At 38.6% G+C, this 22,248-nt stretch overlaps 4 protein-coding genes across 5 annotated transcripts; 1 reads left to right on the top strand and 3 right to left on the bottom strand.

Moving 5' to 3' along the window:
- Positions 1-4,052: 4,052 nt before the first annotated feature.
- LOC130545363 (L-rhamnose-binding lectin CSL3-like) lies at positions 4,053-6,242 on the bottom strand. Its single transcript, XM_057319803.1, has 10 exons — positions 6,149-6,242; positions 6,026-6,061; positions 5,920-5,943; positions 5,766-5,825; positions 5,610-5,666; positions 5,364-5,502; positions 5,166-5,275; positions 4,872-5,007; positions 4,672-4,778; positions 4,053-4,483 (listed from the first exon to the last, which is right to left on the bottom strand). Exons 2-10 carry the CDS (start codon positions 6,054-6,056, stop codon positions 4,425-4,427), a joined length of 723 nt encoding a protein of 240 aa, XP_057175786.1. The 5' UTR covers positions 6,057-6,061; positions 6,149-6,242; the 3' UTR covers positions 4,053-4,424.
- Positions 6,243-9,427: 3,185 nt separating this feature from the next.
- Positions 9,428-11,652, top strand: LOC130571755 (SLAM family member 9-like). 2 transcript variants are annotated; one of them, XM_057362903.1, is made up of 5 exons: positions 9,428-9,536; positions 10,308-10,625; positions 10,734-10,793; positions 10,956-11,207; positions 11,325-11,652. In XM_057362903.1, the coding sequence occupies exons 1-5, from the start codon at positions 9,500-9,502 to the stop codon at positions 11,486-11,488; spliced, it is 831 nt and encodes a 276-aa protein (XP_057218886.1). In that variant the 5' UTR covers positions 9,428-9,499; the 3' UTR covers positions 11,489-11,652. The 2 variants fall into 2 exon arrangements, with proteins under 2 accessions (XP_057218886.1, XP_057218885.1); XM_057362902.1 differs by having other exon boundaries at positions 10,956-11,652.
- Positions 11,653-11,789: 137 nt separating this feature from the next.
- Positions 11,790-14,990, bottom strand: LOC130571757 (uncharacterized). Its single transcript, XM_057362904.1, has 3 exons — positions 13,903-14,990; positions 13,065-13,207; positions 11,790-12,708 (listed from the first exon to the last, which is right to left on the bottom strand). The coding sequence occupies exons 1-3, from the start codon at positions 14,360-14,362 to the stop codon at positions 12,673-12,675; spliced, it is 639 nt and encodes a 212-aa protein (XP_057218887.1). The 5' UTR covers positions 14,363-14,990; the 3' UTR covers positions 11,790-12,672.
- Positions 14,991-15,128: 138 nt separating this feature from the next.
- On the bottom strand, positions 15,129-18,691 carry si:rp71-80o10.4 (uncharacterized protein LOC100307105 homolog). The gene is made up of 5 exons (XM_057362905.1): positions 18,534-18,691; positions 17,687-18,025; positions 17,406-17,530; positions 16,912-16,975; positions 15,129-16,806 (listed from the first exon to the last, which is right to left on the bottom strand). Exons 1-5 carry the CDS (start codon positions 18,586-18,588, stop codon positions 16,796-16,798), a joined length of 594 nt encoding a protein of 197 aa, XP_057218888.1. The 5' UTR covers positions 18,589-18,691; the 3' UTR covers positions 15,129-16,795.
- Positions 18,692-22,248: the final 3,557 nt, after the last annotated feature.

The raw sequence follows: 22,248 nt of genomic DNA, 5'->3' as shown, positions 1-22,248 counted from the left end.
GATCGCTCGCTGAGGTCATCTTCTGCGCTTCTTACGTGTTTGTCATTCGACAGTATTTCTTTAACTGCACCGACTGTAGGTTTGGGGTTTATTTTCCTGGCGTGTTGCTGTTGGTCGGTCGTCCTCTGTTTCAGAGCCTCATCTGTGTGGAACGCTATGTAGGGGTTGTACATCCGTTGACGTTCCTCAAACTCAAACCCATGAAATACAGGACTGCGTGTTGTGCTGTCGGTTGGATTGTGATCGTTATCTCCAGCTTTATCGTTACAATGCGTGTCGTTGAGTTTCATGACTTCATGTTGCCACATCTTCTATTTTTCTTCTCTGTTAAACTGTACAGTTGCTTGATGGTCCTGAAGGCTCTACTGCGTCCTAGGCCAAGTGACAATGGCGGTCAGAAAGACGCAATAAACCGAGATAAAATCAAGGCTTTCTGGATCATTCTGACGGTGTTGGTGTCTTCAGTTATTATGTATGGGCCCTTAATTCTCTCTCTTATCCTTCTTTATATGATCGACTTAGAGAAGTATCTTTTGTCTTGGTCTGTTTCCTTATCTTTTGGTGTCACAACAGGGTTTGTGAACCCGGTTCTTTACCTCAAACGAGTCGGAAAACTGCCCGTTTGTTAAAGCATTTCTTTCATTTGACAGACTTAAGATGATGTCTCTCAAAAGCATATTTTTGTCTCCTTCACAGCTGTATATCATTTACTAGAGAAATTTGACTACTCTTACTGTGTATTTCTACATGTGCACTAAATCAAATCTGTTTCTTGACTTCAACAATCTGGGAAAGCATAGAGATTAGGGATGCTCCGATCAGGATTTTATCAGCCGATCCAGAGTACCGATTTCTAGTCATCCGTCGATCTGTGGCCGATCGATCAGAGCATCCCTAGTAGAGATTATTAACAAAATGGTAAATGCATTTTCCTCATTTGTAAAGTTTTTCTCGGGTTTGGAGCACAATGAGAGTGAGTAAATTTTGCACTATTTTCAGTCATTATTTTTTAATGTAAAGTCTTTACTCATGTGCAATTTCGTGTCATTCTTTGCACCTTATTTATATCTTGTGTTAAAAGCTGAGATTTGCTATTCTTTCTGACACATATAATCAGACATTTAATTCCCAACACTTTCTAAAAAAAAGTGTGATCATTTCATTTATGGTTTCACATGAAGTGAAGATTACATCGATCAGATTTGTATTAGTTACAGTCATATACAGTAGGATGATGTACTTTTGTGTGTTAAATTATCTACTTTGTTCTGCCATCACCCTGGACTGGAAAACATGCCCAAATATCTCATACACAATTTGTTGTCTGTGTATTTGTGCATTAATATATAAAACGTTGTTAACTAGATTTTCACATTTTCATTGTTGAAAACGGGTGTTTTTTATTCATTGTTGATGCTTCTGCTGGTGGAAACACTTGTTGCATGTCTGGTTGTGGTTTCTTTTTTAAAGCTTAAATACTCGTTTGTTGCTTGTTCATTTAGTAACTTGTCTATAGTTTGAAAAGTCAGCTGACAACATGAAAGAAAAAACATTCGTAAACAGTCTTGAATCTCTTCAAAAATCTGTAGACAAGCGTAATAAAGAATAATATTTGTTTCTGTTTTAAACAACTCTGTTTTCAATTGACTTATACAAGAATATGCTACTATGTTGTATTAAAGTGTATACAAACGAATCAATCAATTCGATTCACTGGGACATACTCGCATTAACACTATTTCCCCACAAATCGAAACTATGGACGAAACTTTTATTTAATAAAGGCAAAACTATTAACTAGGCTATAACTTTAAACTATTTATGTGAGGATTGATAGTCTCCTTATGAAGTGAAGTGCAATAAAAAGGCTGTCTAGCAATGTAAAAATCGAAAAAACGTTCAAAACACTTGACACCTGGACACGCGCAATCAACAATGACATGACTAGAACATAAAAAACAATATTCATAAACAATTGTCTTACTCGCTTTACAGCTGACGTCGCAATCTTACTGTGATGCTTTTAAAAGATGAGGCATCTGGTGGTTCCATGGTCTCTTGCTAAGAAGTAAGAATACTTCATTGTCAAAACAACATAATGTTTTCATGAAACCCAGAGAACTCACCACAGCTGAGATGGGCGGTCTGCCACTGACAGGTAACTAGCTGCTTACATGTGATCCCTGGAGAGAGGATGACACAAAGCAATTCATAAATCTAGTGTTAGGCTTCATTCGCTGCTTTACTCAAAAGTCTGCATTTACGAGGCACAATTCCAATATTTGGCAATACAGTTTTTATTTTCTAGTAACTCTAAATGGGGAAATTATTGACAATTGATGACAATATACAAATAACTCATTTCTACGGAAAATGCCATGCTTTTAGGAGGCAAAGAATAGCTTTAATGGGCAAGAGTCTAAATAGGATGTTGGCCAATAAATAATGCCTATAACAACACTAAAATATGCTTATTTAGATAAATGGCAACTGTGCGTGAAATTAAACAAATGAATGGTCAATTTAATCATGATGAAGCTTGAATTTCAGTAGAATATAGTACAATGTTTACACTGTTCTTCACAGCGATGCCATAAAGGAACCATTTCTTTCTTACATTTTAAAGAACCTTTTTCCACTACAAAAAATATCTTTGTGGAAATGTCAGAAATGGTTCTTCTATGGCATTTTAGGACTGTACACAAACACATGGTCAACATAGGGGTTTTGTTGATTAGATTAAAAAAAGTCAATGACCTTTACAGTCCAGGTAGGCTGACCATCCTTGACAGGCGATGACGTTCTGGCTTTAACACCCAGAGAGACAAACAGCTGCTCATACACATTTACATACGCTTTTACATTTTCATGAACAGGAGAACGTTGCACATTGACATAAAATCAGTCCTTACCATGTAGCAACAACGCTGAAAAATTCAACAAACAACAGCAAAATACTTACAAGCTGTATACATAAGCACATTTCACTGTTAAATCACACTGATATTATGGACATCCAGTACTTACAAATCATAAAGCTCAGTTCTTGTTTTAGCATGTTGACTGTAAAGATTAATAGAAAATGTCATTAAAGTGTGTGGTACAGTAAAAGAAAGATTTTTTTATGTCATATGCATACTTTTCGAGTGCATTTGATGCTTACCGAGTTGATACAGATGAGCGTGTTCAAATTCTCGGGTTGAGTTTGTTGACCTCCTCAGAGCTCTGTGATTTATGGATTTATGACATATTATATGTGTTGTGCTCTACTTATTACGGGTGAGCAGTTGGGTGTGGGGACTTGCTCATGTTTAAGTCAACGGGCTTGGGTTTCCACACCGGACACAGTAAACCATTTCTTCACAGATGCTGCTTTGTGCACAGGGTCCTTGTCATGCTGGAACAGAAAATGACCTCATTCTATTAAAAATGTTTCTAAGCAAACATAAGAAATTATTTTAGTGGTTTAACTTGACTAAAATTATGACTCCCCTTTCCACATAATGAAACGTTTTATCTTGGATACTGGATGGATTTTACAGACATGAGCCTTCATTTTTTCACTTGAAAACATTTGTGGTTATCGTTTGTAGTCACAAGTCATATAAAACTCACAGATGAACGGGTTATTCTGGTTATACGATAGTTTTTAACTGAAATTATTACATACTTTTTGCGGGATGCTTGTCCGGTCCAAAACAGTTGACACCTGCACGTGCAGTGAGCACTGACATGACTAAATAACATTCGCTTAAAAAACAATATCCATAAACAATTGTTGTACAGCCTTACACATCGTTTGTCAGACGTCGCAGTCTTACTGTAATTCATAAAAAATCTTGTGCTTGTAAACCTCAGACTGAACGCCGGTGGGCGGGGCCAACGATGTGAAAACATAGAGGTTGGTGTTGTTATCTTGCCGTAAGGCAGGTGATGTTTTTAAAAAATGAGAAATTTATAAAGCTGTGAAACTGATTTGTAAATTAAAACGAATATGTGTGTGTGTGTGAAATTTCAGAATAAGCAGAATAAGAGAAAACTAGAGGTTGCATTTAAAAGCTGTTTATTGAACTGACAGTGTTACATTAGGACAGAATAAACCCTAGACCCAGTTCAGGATAAATTGAAAAAAAATTATATTTTTTGGTAATAGTGACAAACGTGCACTGATTTCCAAATGATTACATTTTACCATACTAAAATTCAGAAACAGATTCTACATAAATGATCCCATAACACAACGTTTGAACACTAATATTTAGTTGTTAGCGTGAGAGTCTTCTGTATTAACTGTGATACTAAATACAGTGATGCTAAAACCGATTATTATGTTTCATCTTCTTCAGTGTATTAAAGAGATCAATCTCATGAATAAAACAGATGAAGAACTGAAGCAGAAGTTCTCCTCTTCCCTCAACAGAAGCTTACGGCAGCAGTAGAGATGTCACTGCAAATGCCTCGGTGAAGTTCCAAGAGTCCCTTCCTGCGTTGATATTAAAGCATGTTATCACTGAAATTCTAGGACTTTAGCATTATAAAAACACCACTGCATTCTCATGCCTTTCGTTTGGATAAGTTATACTTTTTGGGGGATTAAAACAGAGAAAAGTTAAGCCTATTGGTCAATTATAGACCACCACAATAATGTTTAGTCATTTATAAGAGACTTACTCGTGACACAGGTGTAGGTAACATTCAGGTATTTGTAAGTTCCAACGCATGGATCACCGAAAACAGTGTGACTTGCAAAAGCCCAACAGTTCTGATTTCCATTGCATCTATTAACACACAGAATTAAAGTGATTTTAAAAAGACAAAATCAAACAACTTTAATGTCCCTTAACTTGTAAAGATGTTGAAGCACTTCTTACTGAGAGGCCATTATAGAGAGAGATGTAGTCTGAATGCACTGAACGTTTGAGAGCTGGCTGGCCGGTTTCCCATAAGAGCAGGTCACACTGTTTGTACGCCCATAATTTGCTGAAAGCACTTTGATAAATTTTGGGTCTGTTGATAAGAAGTAGAATTGATTCAAATTCATTTCTGTGTAATATGTATGAACGTTAATAAAGCCATAGAAATGTTAACCAAGAGACCCTGTTGAAATATAGTGTAGGCTGGAATACATCATGATAATGTATCAAAGGATGAAATTATTAACTCACATATTGGGACACAGGAATAGGTCACCGTCAGGTATTTGAAAGTTCCCACGCATGGATCGCCAAAAACGTCGTTACTCGCTGAAACCAAACAATCCTGTTTCCCATTACATCTATTAACACACAGAATTGAACTGAGTTTTAAAAGACAAAATCAAACAACTTTAATGTCCCTTGTAAAGATGCTTACACTGTTCTTACATAGAGGCCATCACAGAGAGAGATGTAGTCTGAATGCACTGAACGTTTGAGAGCTGACTGGCTGGTTTTCCTGTAGAGCAGGTGAAGCTGTCTGTGCGTCCATACTTGGCTGAAAGCACTGTAATGGTTGCCTGATGGTCTGTTGGTGAGAAGTAACAATACTTCATCTTTTTTACCTCTTATTCTTTTCAAACACATTGTACAGCATGCATACGCATATGTTTTAATGAAAGCCAGAGAACTCACCACAGCTGAGATGGGCGGACTCCCATTCACAGGTAAGTAGACGCTTATGTGTAATACCTGGGGATGGAGAGGATGACGAAGCAATTCAGAAATGCTTTTCTGTATTTACAGGGCTTACTTATAGGACTTTTTTTATTAAATAAAAATATAAATGACCTCGGCAATCCAGGTAGGAAATCCCTTCGTGACAAGTGATGATGTTCACTGTTTTAACACCTAGAGAGACAAACACCACTTTTACGTTTTCTTGAACATGAGAACATCGCACACACGTGTCAATTTGACAGTGAAGTATAAAATCAGTCCTTACCATGTTGGCACAGTAGCAAAAACACTGAAAAATTCAACAACAAAAATCAACACACGTCGCTGTTAAATCACACAATCTGTATGAAAGAAATGATGAGCAGACTTACAAGTAATCAAGCTCAGCTCTTGTTTTAGCATGTTGACTGTAGAGTACAAACTAGTTAAACTACAGTCAAAACTTCATCCTTTTTATATTATATGCACACTTCTCCACTGCATTTGATTCTTACCTGAAAGTTCAGACAGATGTGCACGGTCAAATTCTCGGAGGAGTTTGATGATGTGGTGATAGGACGCAGGAGCTCTGTGATTTATGGATTTGTGTTCTACCTATTACGGGAGAAGGTGTGGGGATTTGCTCCCGTTTAAGTCAATGGGCTTGGGTTTCCACACGGGACACAGAAAACCATTTCTTTATCGATGCTGCTTTGTGCACAGGGTCCTTTGTCGTGTTGGAACAAAAAATGAACTCATTCTATTAAAAACGTTTCAAAGCAAGGCTGGTGGTTTAACTTAACAAACTTAACTAAAATGATGACTCCCAGAACTTAAACTGAGTGGGTTATACAGACATGACACCTTCATGTCATGGCTCTGTTTCATTTAGTCATGTTTTTCTTGGTCCTGTAGCAGAGCCATGACAAAGCCTTAGGTTATGTGTGGAGAGAAACATATCATTGTCCTTTTGACAATAATATACGTTCTCTCCAGTGTCTCGTCATTGGCCCCGCTCCTCTCGTTTCCTTGTTATCTTTCCCTGAGTGTTTGATTACCCACACCTGCCCCGTGTCGTTATCCTTTGTCTGTCTTCCCTATATAATACCCTCATGTTTCATTGTCCTGTGCTCTTGCATTGTATGTGTATCGTGCCTGTCAATGTTCCTGTGATCCTATTTTGCTGTTTAAAGAACCCAGTCAAGTCTTAGTAAGTGTTTAGTTTAGTTTGTCAAGTTATGTTTAGTCAAGTGTTATGTTAGTTTAGTCCAGTCCAGTTTATTTTTTCCTGTCAAAGTTCGTGTATTATTTATTCTGTTAGTGTCGGTTTATCCCCCATTGTGGGGTTTTTGTTTTGTTTATAATAAAGTCGTCTGTTAACCCCTTCACTCCACGCCTGCCTGCATTTGGGTTCTTCCCACGCCACGGGTGACAGAATACACGAGCCAGTTCAGAACCCAGCGGCGGCATGGAGTCGGACGAGGCGTACAGGAGCCACCAGGCTCACGTCCTGTTCGGCTTCCGCCAGAGGGGAACCCCCGTGAAAGACTTCGTCCATGGACTTCCTGTCCACCTCGCGCTACTCGGGGTTCACCGAGGCAGAGTTGAAAGTAATATTCAACGGCTGCCTCGATGAACCCTTCGAGCCAGCTGAGATGCGCTGGTTGAGACACCTGGGCTTCGCGGACCAGGTCGAACTCGCGATGAATCGTGAGGAACCCAGGGGAGTGTCCATGGTGGAGCCTCTCACAGGGCTGGCGGCTATCCCCGAGGACGGTCCCTTGCGGATCGGGGTTGTGGGCATCACCACACCATCCTCTTCGCCGCAAGCGAGCCTCGGCGGGAAGCGGGGGAGACGTGAGTCCTGGGGCTCCACGTCTGAGGAGTCCCAGCCGGAGCCAGCCGCACCATTTGCCTCTTTCCTTCAGCCGACCTCCAGGCGGGTGGCTCGGCTGAAGAGAAAGAGGCAGCGGCGGGCAGCGCGGACTTCCCTCCCTGCTGGAGCAGCAGCCGGCGTCCCAGCCGGTGCAACAGCCAGTGTCCAGCCCGGCATCCAGTCCGGTAATCCAGTCGGCATCCAGCCGGCATCCGATCTGGTGCAGCCGGCATCCAGTCCGGTGTCCAGTCCGGTGTCCCGTCCGGCGTCCCAGCCGGCGATGCAGCCGGCGTCAAGCCCTGTCCAGCCGGCCTTCCAGCCGGCGTCAAGCCCTTTCCAGCCGGCACCCAGCCCTTTCCAGCCGACTTTCCAGCCGGTCCCTGGGAGACTCCCAGGGTCAAAGTCTGTTCCCCCAGGACTTATCTTAAGTCCCCCAGGACTCCGCGCCCTCGAGCGCAGCCGGGGACTGGGACTATTCCCCCAACCTTTTTGGACTGCCCCCTATGGGCTCTTGTTTGGCCCCACCCCCCCTCTCTTGTTTGTTATTTTTACTGTCCCACCCAAGTCCTGTTATTATGTTGTCTTGTCTGCCCTTGATTTGATTTTCTTTGTTTTGCCTTGTCCTGTCTGTCTCCCAGTCTGTCTTGTCTCATCCGTCTACCCCTTGGTGAGCACCTGGAGGTGCTCATTAAAGGGGGGGCTTAAAGTGTCATGGCTCTGCTCATTTAGTCATGTTTTTCTTGGTCCTGTAGCAGAGCCATGACAAAGCCTTTGGTTATGTGTGGAGAGAAACATATTATTGTCAAAAGGACGCGTTCTCTCCAGTGTCTCGTCATTGGCCCCGCTCCTCTCGTTTCCTTGTTATCTTTCCCTGAGTGTTTGATTACCCACACCTGCCCCATGTCGTTATTCCTCGTTTGTCTTCCCTATAAATGCCCTCATGTTTCTTTGTCCTGTGCTCGTGTATGTGTATCGTGCCTGTCAGTGGTCCTGTGATGCTGTTTAAAGAACCCAGTCCAGTCCAGTTAGTAAGTGTTTAGTCTAGTTTGTCAAGTTATGTTTAGTCAAGTGTTATGTTAGTTTAGTCCAGTCCAGTTTATTTTTTCCTGTCAAAGTTCGTGTATTATTTATTCTGTTAGTGTCGGTTTTTCCCCCATTGTGGGGTTTTTGTTTTGTTTATAATAGTCGTCTGTTAACCCCTTCACTCCACACCTGCCTGCATTTGGGTTCTTCCCACGCCACGCGTGACACCTTCATATCTTCCTTACTTATTTTGTAAAATTCACTTGAAAACATTGAGTTTGTTTATATTCACATACTTTAGATGTTTATTTGTTTCAAAAGGCAATTCTTTAACTTCCAGCTGAAAAAACACAAAACATGTTTTATAAAACAGTTAATTCTGGTCTTTAATTCTGTCCATTTGGTCAGAACAGAGCCATTGAGAGAGAGAGAGAGTAGCGACAGCGGAAGTTCAACATTTTCACGTGTCACGTGATTCATGGAGCCTTCAGATAGTTCCAGGAAGTTGTGTTTTCTCTGTAAATGCTTTATTTCTTTCATTTTTTATTCATGAAATGACTTTTGTCACGATCGGTCTGTTTACCCACAGCTCCATGCGTTACTAGTAACTTCCACCATTGCTGTGGACAAAAACTGTTCCATTGGAGTCAATGAAGCTGACGCAACTCTCTCTCTCTAAATTGTTTAAAAAAAAACACTACAATAACAAATCACTGAAATGTAGTGTCTTCATCTGTACCTTTAATAAAATATGGTTTCTTGAGTAACAAATCAGCAAGCTTTAAGCAGGTTTTTAGGAGTGTAATTTCTGCATTTTCAGAATGCAGCACCATCTAACGGTAGCATGTGTAACTCTCACTTCCTCTTGATGGAGAAAGAGATTCTAACTGCATGGCCATCCTGTTGAGTTTCAGGTGCATCATCGAGTGAAGGGGCCGACTCTTGAGCTTCTCAAAAAACATAAATCATGTGGACTCTCGTCTTGTTTTTCATCAGTGTGGAGGGTAATACATTTTAAATTCTCCTTTTGTTGGAATAATTCTATTCTCCGGTTGGCTTGCCACAATTATCATTGATATCTTAAACCTGAAAAATTCTTGCATACAAAATAAAAGGGGCAAACTGTAAGTACCATAAAAACCTTTTTCCATTTTAAAACAGGGAGTGGGGCACTAAAACGTGTATACATATACTACTGTATATATAGAAATCAGCAGAAAGCTGAAAGGGGTCGAGACATGAGGGAGTCTGGGATGGTTAGATTCAGTTATAAGAAAGTGACGTTTCACAGTATAATATGAATGTTTTTACAATACTATTAACATCATGAAACGTGAAACAGGTCACTTAACACAAATAAAGATTAAAAAGAATACAAATGCACAGGAAATGCATTGTTCAATGCTATGAAAAGTGCATTTTATATTTGTGTGTGTGTGCTTTTAAGTGATTTTTTTTATATTTCACTTTGTTTGATAAAATGAAAGTAACACCTTCTGGTCACCCCTTGTAACTTACAGGCAGCATTGTCTAACTTCCTTTATCTCGCCTCTCATCTCGTCTGGTTAAACCACAGGCCAGCCCGTGCAGAGCTGCAGTTAAAAATAAAACCTAAATCAAGGGCCTTAATTCATGTATTCATGTTTGTTGAGAAGTACAGAATGAAACACTTTGCTTTAGCAAAGACTTTGGGCTATTCCACCCTATAAAGTTCATTCATTTGTTTTGTTTTTTTGTATTCATTCTTTGTAAACCACATTTTCGTTTTGCTACAGCGGCTGGAGAGGCTGATGATGTTGTTAAAGTGATGGAGGGAGGTCTCCTCAGACTCAATACAGACGCCGAGCAACTCAATGGAAACATACAAATACTGTGGACTTTTGGAAATGGCAAACAAAGTTCTCGCATCGCCCAGTATCACGGGAAGATTTACACCCATTATGATGACAGATTCAGTGGCAGAGTTCAGCTGGATGAGCGGACTGGAGCTTTAAACATCTCAAACATCAGCACAGATGATTCTGGACTTTATAAAGCGTTAATCGTAATCAACAAACAGATTTCAACAAAGAAGTACAAAGTGGATGTTTATGGTAAGACCAAGTCAATGTGGACGTATATTAATAATATTGTGTACACGATGCTGCTGTGATTTACTACATATGATTTACAAACGTACAATCTGTCTTCTTGTCCTAAAGCTCCTGTTTCTGTTCCTGACATTAAGAGCAGCTCACATGAGACTATGCAGCATCCTCCAGGTAAAATCACCTCTCGTTTTTATGAATTATGTAGTATACTATAATAAATATTTAAATATACTACTACATTTGATCAATTCACTAAAGTTAATACTACAGAGGGGAGGCACAATAATAAAAAAAGTTTCAAACATGTACAGTAGATTTAACTGCTTATTCCAGGTACATCACAGGAGATGCATGAATTCTGCTCAGTTGTCTGCTCTGTGAAAAATGATCGAGACGTCTTCATCTCATGGTATAAAGGAGATGAAATAGTGAATCACGGCAGTAGTTCTGATCTCAGCATTAATCTCAGTTTACCTTTAAAACTTCATTATAATGAGACAGAATCATACAGCTGCACGGCTGCAAATCCAGTGAGCAATAAAAGCATCCGTCTACACATGAAACACCTCTGTCCACATTATGAAGGTAAAATAACACAGACGAACATCAGGAAGTCTCTTCCTACCACAACCACATCTGTGCCACTTCACACAGACAAACCGTTTACTGAGAATGATTCTAGCAGAATCTCTTCGTCTACAGACTGTCTGCAGCATTGTGGAGATGTTGAGGTTCTGATCCGCTTGATTCTGTCTGCTCTGGTGGGTCTTGCTACTATTGTGTTTCTTGTTGAGCACGTGAGGTCAACTCAAAAAATAAACATTTCTTCTGACGATGACATTTGTATGAGAGACCAAAAGGTGTAATTTCTCTAAAACCGGAGCAGGGGAGGTTGGCGTTTGACTTTTTAATAATCAATGTACATTTTTCGATTTGTGCTAAGCTGTAGGTTATTTGTCAGAAAGGTTGGAATCTACTGAACTAGACAGTGTGTTGTGCAAACATTTAAACAAAAAAGAAGCGAAAAACGTGTACAAATTTACTTAAAGGGGAGGGACACAAATCTAGATCATTTTTGCAATGAGACACGTTTTTTTTCTGTTTATTTTTGTATGCATTTCTTCATGTACATACTGTATATAACAAAAATGAAAACATTTAAATTAAACATTTGTGGTATCTTCATTTATTTGTTTAAAAATAATACAAAAAATAATAAATAATATAAAATAACACAAAAATAAATAAGCAATTAATAAAAAATGGGCTTTGGTCTTCCAATCAAATAACAATGTTTTCTTATTGCTAGATAACACAGGTACATCTGTAAGATGTCTGCTAAAGATCTGCTTTGTAAAATCCTCTTAGAAAACGTCTTAGAAAAGGCCATTTTACATTAGAAACCATAAACATCTTACAGACATCTTCTAGATGTCTATTTGACATCTGACATCTGACATGAGACGTCTCAGAGATATATTGCAGATGAACAAACAATCAAAAAATATGTTTTGCAGATGTAAATGCAGACATCAAATAGATATCTCCAAGATGCATGTAAGTTAAGTAATGCTAATAGTCTAGGATCTCTGTTCTTTAAATCACATTCATGTGTCACTATGAAATATATCCGGTTGTTCTTTTTTCACTGGCTCATTTTTGGCTTTGTTAAAGGTGAAGTCATTTCTTTCACTAACACGATTGCAAACAATGGTTTACAGGTTTACACACACTCCTGCAGCCCCACCCATTATTATCTAAGAATGTCCCGCTGTATAAACAATCAGAGCAATGTTTACCCTCAGACGGGATTTTTACAGCTGACATCACACATTAAACTGAAATACAAGAACGTGTTTTAACATTTCAACATTTCATGTTTGCCCAGTCAGGTCAGTCGAGTACTAGGCGTGTGCTGTATTAGAGGACCATAAACAGTCTCTGTGCACTTTAAATCCACAGCACCTGCATTCAGAAACAGTACAGATGTACAGTGATCGATCAAGAAGATCATTCTCAACAGCTCGTATAGTTCTGCTGGCTGCGAGGTTTAAGGCACCTCATCCGGCACGCTCTGAAACACCCCCTAGAAGTTAATACAAAACACAGCTTAAACACGTTATAATGCGCACACACCAGAATATCTCATCTTTTCATTGTTAAATGGATAAACCACTCAAAAATTAACATTCTGTCATTTCTCATATTGTTCAAACCCTTGGCCTCGACCTATTAGACTGAATGTAACTTATAATTCACCTTTACTGTATAAAAAAAAGAAAAGCATCAGCAATCTTTAAAACGTCTTCTCATGCTCGCAGAAGAAGCCAAACGGGTTTATAATGTCATGAGAATGATGAAACGACGACAACTAGCTAGTGTCATTTCACAATCACATTAACGAGAGGTCACCGCTCATCACGTCCTATTGATAATACTTGCCTTCCTATGGTATATGCGGTATATGCGGTATATGGCACCAATGATGAGAGCCAAGACCAATATGCCCACAGTAGCACCTATACCCGCAGTTACTGGTTTACTGATGATGTAAGAAGGAGGAGATTCTGGGCTGCGTGTAGACTCTGTAAAAGACAAGAAGCCTGTTAGTTTTATTTTTTAAACAAATTTACATTGACATTTACATAAATGCGCACAGGGAAAGTGTACAGCTGCTACCTGGCATTATCTTTAAACGCTACTGCACGCTGATCTGACAAATGCCAACAAACACCAACATTCTAAGTCGGCTGTGAACTATAAGTTTGTTGAGGGTTGTCCGATCAGTGTGAATAAGCCTAATAAATGTAATACAAAATTTAACTGACAATATAAACGTCATAACAATTTAAATTATTGCTCTATAGACATTTTTGTGAAAACGCTGTGACGTAATAACTAAATGACGCAAGAGTTTATTCAGACACGCCCACTCTGTGACACGAGCTAGTTTGGTGGATCGTATGACAACAATTCCCACCCACTGGGCAGGTCATTCATTCATTCATTCATGAATCCTCGTGATGGTGACTCATTACTTTCACTAAACTCTACTCAAGGTTAAATAAACAAACTTATTTTGTTAACACGGGGCGCGCGCGTTTGTGCCGTACATCTTGCTTCAGATAAGTGGCGGCAAGAACAGGGGGGCGTTTGCCCCTTATAATCTAATGCTTACATAGTGAACATCAAAATAAACATTATCACTATCATATACAGTATGGGATAAGGGACTGTCAAGTTACGTGTGATGACACACGTCAGAGGCATGCGTACTCACCGAATACAGTTATGACATACATCCAGTTTTCGTTGCGCGTGCCGCTGTGTACGTAAACTTTGTATCGCCCCGTTTGGTTGCGGGTGGCGTTCACGATGACAATTGTAACATTCTGAGCATAGTAACGAATAAAAACAGCAGGTTCCGAGCCTTCACTTGTGCAGTTGTTATTGTAACAGGTCAGCTGTGCGATCAGATCTTCTGATGCTTCGTGCAGTCGGCTGGTCAGAATCTGGGGGTCTTCCTCTGATAGAATGGTCGTAGTGAAGACGGTGAGGTTTCCTCCTTCGACCACTGATAATTCGACCTCAGCGTCGTCAGAAGCAGCTCCTTTAGAAACACTCGCGTTGTAAAAATGTTCAGAAAACATCTGCGGTGAGGCTGCATGTGCAAACCAGCGTGACTTACAGGCGAAACCCGTTAAAACAAGAAAAGAAAAGATTATCTTAAAGTCAAACATTCTGACTGTTTGGTTGTCTTAATGCTTCCACTTGATTCAGAGATAAATGCCGATGGAGTCCTCGAACAAGGAGGGGGTTAAGTGGCGGTGAATCCAGGAATCTGATTCGTCGAAAGAGTGGCGCTATCAGTCTCCTTAAAAAACAGACCTGACGCAAGTCTCCTGTTGTGTTGGGAAATCTGCAACCTGCCGGTCAGAATATCCTGCAGGCATGCCCACAGCAATGTAACGACAGGCTTATGTCACATTTAAACAACATGTTTGATCCGACCAAGTATTAAATCTGACATGAACTGTAGCATAAACTTTATTTCTTTATCTCAAATTGCGCTAAAAATCACTCGTTTTACTGGAAAGCGTCGGGACTTCTGACCCACACACGAATAGAAAAGGAAACTCGTAATGTCTCAGATTTCGTATTAGAATATTGTAGAAAACTGTCTTTTTGTTGTCTGGATGATTTCATCTAGCATAGTTATGCGATGATGATCATGTTGTGTCATGTATTTGTGAAAATGCAAATAAATGTAATTGCGACTTACGTTTTTTATGTACAGTAGGTGTCATATAACTTCACACCGTTATATGTAAATAATAACTTTATTTGAACACAGCCTGTGTTAGGCTCACATGTCACATACACTCGGCTACCGGCACACATCTCACACAACATCCGTATGTGACGTAACACGCTCTTACGCCAAGCAGTATGGGTAATGTAGTGAACACATCATCACAGTAGGCAGGTTTGTTTGCTTTGTAACATCAGCGTGATTTCTCTGAACCATGGTGTGTAACCATTTTATAACCATTCCACTGTTTTTCAATAGATGCATACGAAACAAGCTGCATCAAACTTCTCACTGATGAACTGATCCACGGAAATAAATATTTGTAGCTTCTAAATTCTCAATTCATGTAGTTTACATCTCCGATTTATTTTCATTGGAATGTGTCAATTCATTACGCAGTTTGGCCTTATAGATGGATTCTGCATATTATTGTGGAATGGAAAATTAGTTTAAAGTATTTTAACATTGAGAAAATTACACTTCAGCTTTAAAATGCAATTAAGGGGGGTTTAGTGACAAAGTCATCTAAAGTCACGGAACTGATGAGTTAGAGCAGAAGTGAAGTGTAAATAAGGAGATAAACCACAACTTACTGACAATGATCTCACTGATTTAACTGGAAGGGAACAACATCAAGTCAGGAGACAAACTCAAGACTTCATCGGTGTCCCAGGGAAATGTACACTCGATACGTTCACAGAAATGACGATTAGAAACATTGCTAATATAGTAACTAAGCTGCAACTGTTGGGTTTAATAACAATCTCCTAGAGTTCCATGTGGCCCTTGTGAGGACTGTATTATTATTGTCCTTGTCTTTCAACCTGTCATGTGTGCACCAATCTCTGGGTGAGATTTTTTTCTCGATGTCTGAAATCTCTTGGTGACTGCATCTGTTCTGAAGTTCCCTAATGTCCTGTTCATTTCCTTTATTACCAAACAAAAATCTGATTTATTCTGTGAATGTTCGCAAACTCCTTACTAATGCAAATAAGTTCTTTCAGGACAAAAAGATTTTATTTAAACATATTGCATTCTGTCCCATAGCTTTTGTACAAATGTATACATAATGCCTTAAACCTCTTTAGAGAACAAGCTTAAAGTGACACCCTAGAAAAGTTACAGGAAAGGAGAGAAGAGAAGAAAAATTAGGAACATACAGAAATTTATGAACACACGAAAATAAATACAGACACAAAGAAATAAATATGGACACAAAGAAATGAAACCCAGATTCACAAAAATGGGCTTAAACTAAATTTTAAATAAAATAAAGGCAGTAGGAATGTTCTTTAAAGCAACTGTCTAAAATGTCTTCAGTTCTCAAATAATGTTGAGAACATGGTTATTTTGACCGTGATTGTACAAGTGTGCTTAAAGTAAAGGTGCTACAAAAGGTTCTTCACTGCAATGCCACGGAAGAAGTATTTTGGTTCCCTAAAGAACCATTTACTCTTTAAAAAGAACACATCATTGATAGATACGGTGTCCAGCACTCTGCATTCACATTTAGAATATAAGCATGCGATACGTTACCTGAACAACTTTTACTGTCACGTGCTGAAGGAGATTTTATGTGCTGGCAATAAATAAAAAAACTACAAGAACAGCACCTCAGGTAAACCAAGGGAGCCAGTAATGTCTTGATGTTGGACCATATGTACAGTTAGTTTTTCAAAACGTGAAACTTGTACAGGTTAATGACAACTGAAAAGTGACACGCCACGGTAATGCTAACCGTTGGAAATTTTTATCATGAAACCGGTAATCATTTCATCCCTAAATGGGTTCTATTTTGTTTTTGGTCATGTCAGGCAAAGTACTTGCGGTGGATTCTGGTCCTGATGCTGTCCAGCTTTTTTTACCCTTGACCTGTATACAAGACAAAACAACAAACAAACTTGATGATTTTTGCAAATCATGCCAGATTATATAAAATGACATGTGGCCCATCAACTGATATGTGTAGTTCCACACCTGAGTGGTGCCACTGTATCATCATTTCATTTTCTGGCTGAGGAGTCTGTGCAATCTCAGTCCCCTGAAAATGAATACATTGAGCAATTAATCGAAAATGAATCATTATCGTCAATTTTGGTCTTCAAAAAAAAAAAATCGAGGTAAAAAAATTCCATTTTGCAAGGATCCTCTCTTTTCTTGTGGTATAAATCCACAGTGCACCCCTTTCCTACATTCAGCTGTGCTATTTCTTTACATTTATTTTTCAGTTGAATTCACAGTTTAAAAGCCAAGTTTTTTTCTATGTTGTTTTAAAAATTAATGAGTTATCGTGTTAAATAATCGGGATCTCAATATTGGCCAAAATAATTGTGATTATGATTTTTGTCATAATCGAGCAGCCCTACAACAACACACAACAACAACAAAAGACCAATTACAAAACATCATACATAGTGACATCAATGGAATTAGTTAAAATCTACAAAAACTTAATCAGAGATAAAACTTGCCCTTCTGCATTTGAAGAATATGACACCAATGATGATGGCAACCACGATCACGATGAACCCTATAGTTGCAACTATGACCGGTGCATCAGTATATCTGGAAGAGGGAGGAGGCTCTGGGGGTGGCACTGTAAATGATAACAAGAAACAGAACAGTGCATAATTCACACCACTACAATAATAAAAGGTTACAAAAGTAATGAATAAGAACAATAACAGGACAATAATCATTACTCACATATGTCTGTGATGTTGTGATAATGTTTTTATAGTATGGCACTTACCATATACAGTAACATTAAAACACTTGTCTTTGGGCTGTTGGCTGCTTAGGTCTCTAACTTTGTAAAGGCCCGTCTGACTGCGGGTGATCTTCAGCAGGATGAGTGTCACATTCTCCTCATTGAATTCCAGCAAAACTCCAGATGTCCAGTAGTTGGGTAAACACTTCAGAAAATGGCATGTTAACTGTGCGAGTGGGACCTCTGAGGTGCCATTAACAAGAGTAAACAAAGATTGAGGGTCTGTATCCAGTTTAGGGAGTTTAGTTGAGATGGTGAAATTGTTTCCCTCCATCACCTCTTGTGACACAATGTCATTGTCAACATCAGCAGCAGCAGCCCCTGCGTGTCAAAAAAGAAAAACAAAACAAGATATTTCTTGTGAATATACAAAGATATGTTAATATGTATGTGTTTAAGTATTTACTATGCATAAAGCAAACTAAGCAGAATTTCTATAAAACAAAACTAAAATTGTTGTTGATAACTATAATTAACCAAATGTCCATAGTAATACAATAATAAATTAAAAACTCTTGTTGTATAGATGTTAAATGAAGAATGTGTTTGTGGCACAGGATAAAAACACACTAATATATAATCTTAACTTAACTTAAAAAAAATATTTCCTACAGTCTGAAAAAACCCGAAAATGACCGTGAAGCGAGTCGAAAACTCACTTTTTGTTCTTTCGAGCCTGTATTGCATTTAGTTTCCTATACCTAGCGTTTTCTTATTTGTTTTCTTATTGTAATGTCTATATTTTTACTTAGTTACGTTCACCTTCTTAAATGTATTCATTCAAACTCAAACTAAGCCACTCGCTTTCGAAGCGGAAGTTTAAACTTACATGAATAGAAGTGCAGAAGAACGGCCAGCAGGGTCAACAAAGACATCTTGATCATAGTTCGGTTGCTCGGTGATGGTTCATCATTGTTGTTTATTTATTTTAAAAGATTTTCCAAGTTCACGTGGTTCATTCATATGGTGGTTTTCTTGACTTTTCAAAAGCGGTTGGCATACAACTTTTAGGCGCATTACCGCCACCTAGGAGTGTGGGTCAGAATCGTTTAATTTCTTCGCTTCTGCTCCCTAAATTCTTTTATATAACCCTGTGTTCTTCAAATGTCGTAATAAACACCTAAAAATTTATCTTTAATGTCCGTAAGGTCAGCAATCACATTTCTCCTTTTATTATTATACTTTGGACATCTCAATATAACATGTTCTACATGTTCTTCCTGATTACAGTTTTCACATTCATGCCATTCTATTTATCTATTACCCTTAAGATGAGTATGCGGTTTGTCTTCTTGTTTGGTTAATTAAGATTGGCATTGTAGTGAACTTTGTGGACTTGTTTTTGTGCTAGGGCGTGTGTTTGTTGGCAGCCCCCATGAGGCTGTCTGTTGGCGCGTGTCCTCCTGCGGATCAAAGGGGGGTGATTGATTTCACATGAGGGAGAGGACATTTAAGAGACCTGATGGGAGAGGTAAAGGGTCCTGGAATGGATGTAAATGGCCGCGTGCGCTCAGGGAAAGATCTCAGTGGGGACGCTGTGTGTTGCTCGAGGCCAATGCTCGAGGGTCTGTCCGGCAACATGGATGGATGGACACACACACACACACACGTCATGATGCGCTGAGCAAGTTCATTTTAACATCTATGGATTTACCCGGACTGTGACTGAACGCTGCTACGAGTTTTGTGCTCTTTTGTGGATATTAATCCTGCATACCACTGTGTGAAATGGATTTTGTGTGCTCACGACTCCTATTTGGGTAGTGCGGTGCAGTGATTAATCACTAGAGTGCAGTGTTGTGCTGTGAATCATTCAAGGTCATTCAAAGTCATTCAAAGCTGTTGGTTGTTGAACTTGATGTATATATCCATTTAAGTAACCGTGTTCTAATTATCCAGATTAAAGTGTCAATAAACGTGATATTATTTTCTAAAACTCTTGTGTGCTTATACCCTGTCCTCCACAAATGTATTCTCTTTCAAGCGCATCCTCTTAAGAGGTTTGGTATTTATAGTCACTACAGGACGGAAGTGCATTTTCCGATTTTACCTGAAGATTATAAGGGCACACCAATTTTAAAAAGAGAATGACCTACATTGATAAACTATTTACAACAAACACTGCGATATTTCATTAAAAGTAAGCGTTTTAATTTCACTGGGAAGTTAAGCACTACTGCCACCTTCTGCACACACATCAGATTACAATACTATTTTATTCTCCAAGGTATCCCAAACTTCATTTGAAGGAATAGAATATTTCACCAAAATATTGAATTCAATTTGATATATATAGCGCTTTTTACAGCGTTGTATTGTTCCAAAGTAGCTTTACAGGAAGACCAAACGAACACAAAAGTTAGTTTATTAAATAACGAGCAGGCCATCTTTGCTCTTGGTTGTTGATGGAGATTGTTGAGCTGGGATGACCAGTCAAGTCCACAGGCTCTCGCAAGAGGGTGGCACGTGACGATCAGTTGGAGCTGGTGTAGAATATCCTACATAAAGACATTCTCATCATTTTACTCGCCCTGATTCTTTCTTCCATTTCATTCATGTAGGCTGTGATTATATGGGTTTGATTATTTTTAAATGCCCATACAAATATAGCGAAACATGATTTTCTTACACCGTATCTACACCATTATAATTTTAAATGTTGTCCACACTGGATGCGGCGCGGCACATGCGCCTGTCACATCCGGTGTATGACCTCACTGCGAATGTTCAGAGAAACCAATTGGCATACTTACAGATGAACAAAAGGAAGCAATGCACAAATTCAATGTTAATCACAAATAATGATGTTAAATTTAAATAATTAGAGTCATAAACATGCCTAAAAAAAACAGGGCCTTTAAAGTCTGTATTTGTGTCCTATAGGACCAGCGTCTGTAATCATTGGTAGCTTTGAGGTAAATGCAAATCAAGTTTAAGTTCTTCATCTGCCCATCCCTAAACTACCCAGGTAGCCAGTGCAGTCGGGCCAGTTCCGGCCGAGTGTCGGCGCACTCGTCTGTGTTCTGGCAGTGGCTCACCAAAAGTAAGCCAGCTCTGGCCCAGCAATGGTTGCCAGATTCGGCTTGGCTTTGGTTGTGCGGATGTGGCCCAATTCAGGCTGAGAAATGGCACTTTTGCCACATTCGGCCTGACTATGGTCCTCAACTGCTGCCGTCATTTTGGGTGAGATATGGCCATACTGACTAGGGCCAGTTAAGGTTGAGTGTTGGGGTGGACAGATCAGAGACTTGAGCACAGGTAGGGTAAATAGACTTTCAGAATGGGTTACCTTTTAACAATGCAGCAAATTTGTTTTACTTTGTAATAAAATGATTTAGCAAGTGGCACTTAATCTCAAATGTTTTTTTACTTTAGTGAGAAATAAATAGAAGACAATCCATAGAAGAAAGAAATAAAAAATAAAAAGATCCCGATTACCTAACATTTAAATTCACAAGTAATGTAATGTTAGCTGACTGAAAACTTGCTTTAGATAGTTCTAGCTTGTATTACTAATTCTAAACATGAGAGCTATATTTTTCCCATATTAACAAGCATCAATATTATATTAAACATCCAGATTTAAATTCATATTTACAAAAGACAAATAATAAAGCTGGGTTTTTATGAACATAACTACCATAATCAATATTCAAGATTTTAAATTCCCAACCTTAAAGAAAGTTAAAAGAAGTGACCATGTTTTCAAATATTTTTTTATTTTTATTTTTTTCAACAATTAATATTTCATAATTGTTTAGTTTTCCTGTTACTAAGAATATTTTTTTTACCAAGGATTAAAGCTATAGAGACTGATTTTAAGTAGTGTGATGAAAAGATAAACTCAGAAAATTCCCCTAATAAACAGAGGGAAGGGGAGAATGGTATTGTACAGCAGTGGTTCTCAAACATTTTCGTTGTAAGGCCCCCTTTTGTGTTAAGTGCATCGCTTTGCGGCCCCCCATATAAAGACGTATAATCTTAAATTTAGAATTTTAATTAAACCAAAAACATTCAGTTTTACAATGCTGGAACCTCAATTATTTTGGTTGGTGGTGTCATTTTTCTGATGTTTGATTGCATAAAATCTATGATAAATTTCTATATTTCATAAAATGCCACAAAATCTGTGGCCCCCCTGGATCCATCTTGGGGCCCCCCAGGGGTCACGGCTCCCAGTTTGAGAACCACTGTTGTACAGGACCTCTGTGCCATATTGAATGTGTGTAAGTATCTGGGTAACGGAATATCTTCCACATAATATCTTAACACACACACACACATAAATAATTAATTAATTTATTTATTTATTAATTGTCAACTTACTAATTTTTTTTAAATAAGTTGTAAATCAGTTTTAAAGCCTTTCAACTTATATTTTGTTTTATTTTTATTTTATTACTGATACATTTTATATCTGATCAAATATTTTTCTTCTTAACTGATTATCATTGAGATTTTTATATGCTTTTTTTTCATTAAAAAAATGTATCTTATGAAACAAGCTCGAAGTGGAACTTTGATTTTGGAAAAAAACGGCTTTG

Source organism: Triplophysa rosa, linkage group LG21 (genome assembly GCF_024868665.1).
Source record: "Triplophysa rosa linkage group LG21, Trosa_1v2, whole genome shotgun sequence".
Taxonomy (NCBI): Eukaryota; Metazoa; Chordata; class Actinopteri; order Cypriniformes; family Nemacheilidae; genus Triplophysa; species Triplophysa rosa.
Note: the sequence above shows the minus strand (reverse complement) of the source record. Positions and strands in the feature narration are given on the sequence as shown.

Bases quoted from the DNA above. Each gene is read 5' to 3' on its own strand.
- LOC130545363 (XM_057319803.1), bottom strand. From the start codon at position 6,056: ATGCTAAAACAAGAGCTGAGCTTGATTACTT. The intron at 5,667-5,765 runs GTCATTTATATT...CTCCATCCCCAG, and splicing joins TTCCTACCTGGATTGCCGAG to GTATTACACATAAGCGTCTA. The intron at 4,779-4,871 runs GTAAGAAGTGCT...GTGTGTTAATAG, and splicing joins CTCTCTATAATGGCCTCTCA to ATGCAATGGAAATCAGAACT.
- LOC130571755 (XM_057362902.1), top strand. From the start codon at position 9,500: ATGTGGACTCTCGTCTTGTTTTTCATCAGTGTGGAGG. The intron at 9,537-10,307 runs GTAATACATTTT...GTTTTGCTACAG, and splicing joins GTTTTTCATCAGTGTGGAGG to CGGCTGGAGAGGCTGATGAT. The intron at 10,794-10,955 runs GTAAAATCACCT...TGCTTATTCCAG, and splicing joins GACTATGCAGCATCCTCCAG to GTACATCACAGGAGATGCAT.
- si:rp71-80o10.4 (XM_057362905.1), bottom strand. From the start codon at position 18,588: ATGATCAAGATGTCTTTGTTGACCCTGCTGGCCGTTCTTCTGCACTTC. The intron at 18,026-18,533 runs GTAAGTTTAAAC...TTTGACACGCAG, and splicing joins TCTTCTGCACTTCTATTCAT to GGGCTGCTGCTGCTGATGTT. The intron at 17,531-17,686 runs GTAAGTGCCATA...TATCATTTACAG, and splicing joins TTTTAATGTTACTGTATATG to TGCCACCCCCAGAGCCTCCT.
- LOC130571757 (XM_057362904.1), bottom strand. From the start codon at position 14,362: ATGTTTGACTTTAAGATAATCTTTTCTTTTCTTGTTTTAACGGGTTTC. The intron at 13,208-13,902 runs GTGAGTACGCAT...TGTCTTTTACAG, and splicing joins GTATGTCATAACTGTATTCG to AGTCTACACGCAGCCCAGAA. The intron at 12,709-13,064 runs GCAAGTATTATC...ATTAACTTCTAG, and splicing joins ACCGCATATACCATAGGAAG to GGGGTGTTTCAGAGCGTGCC.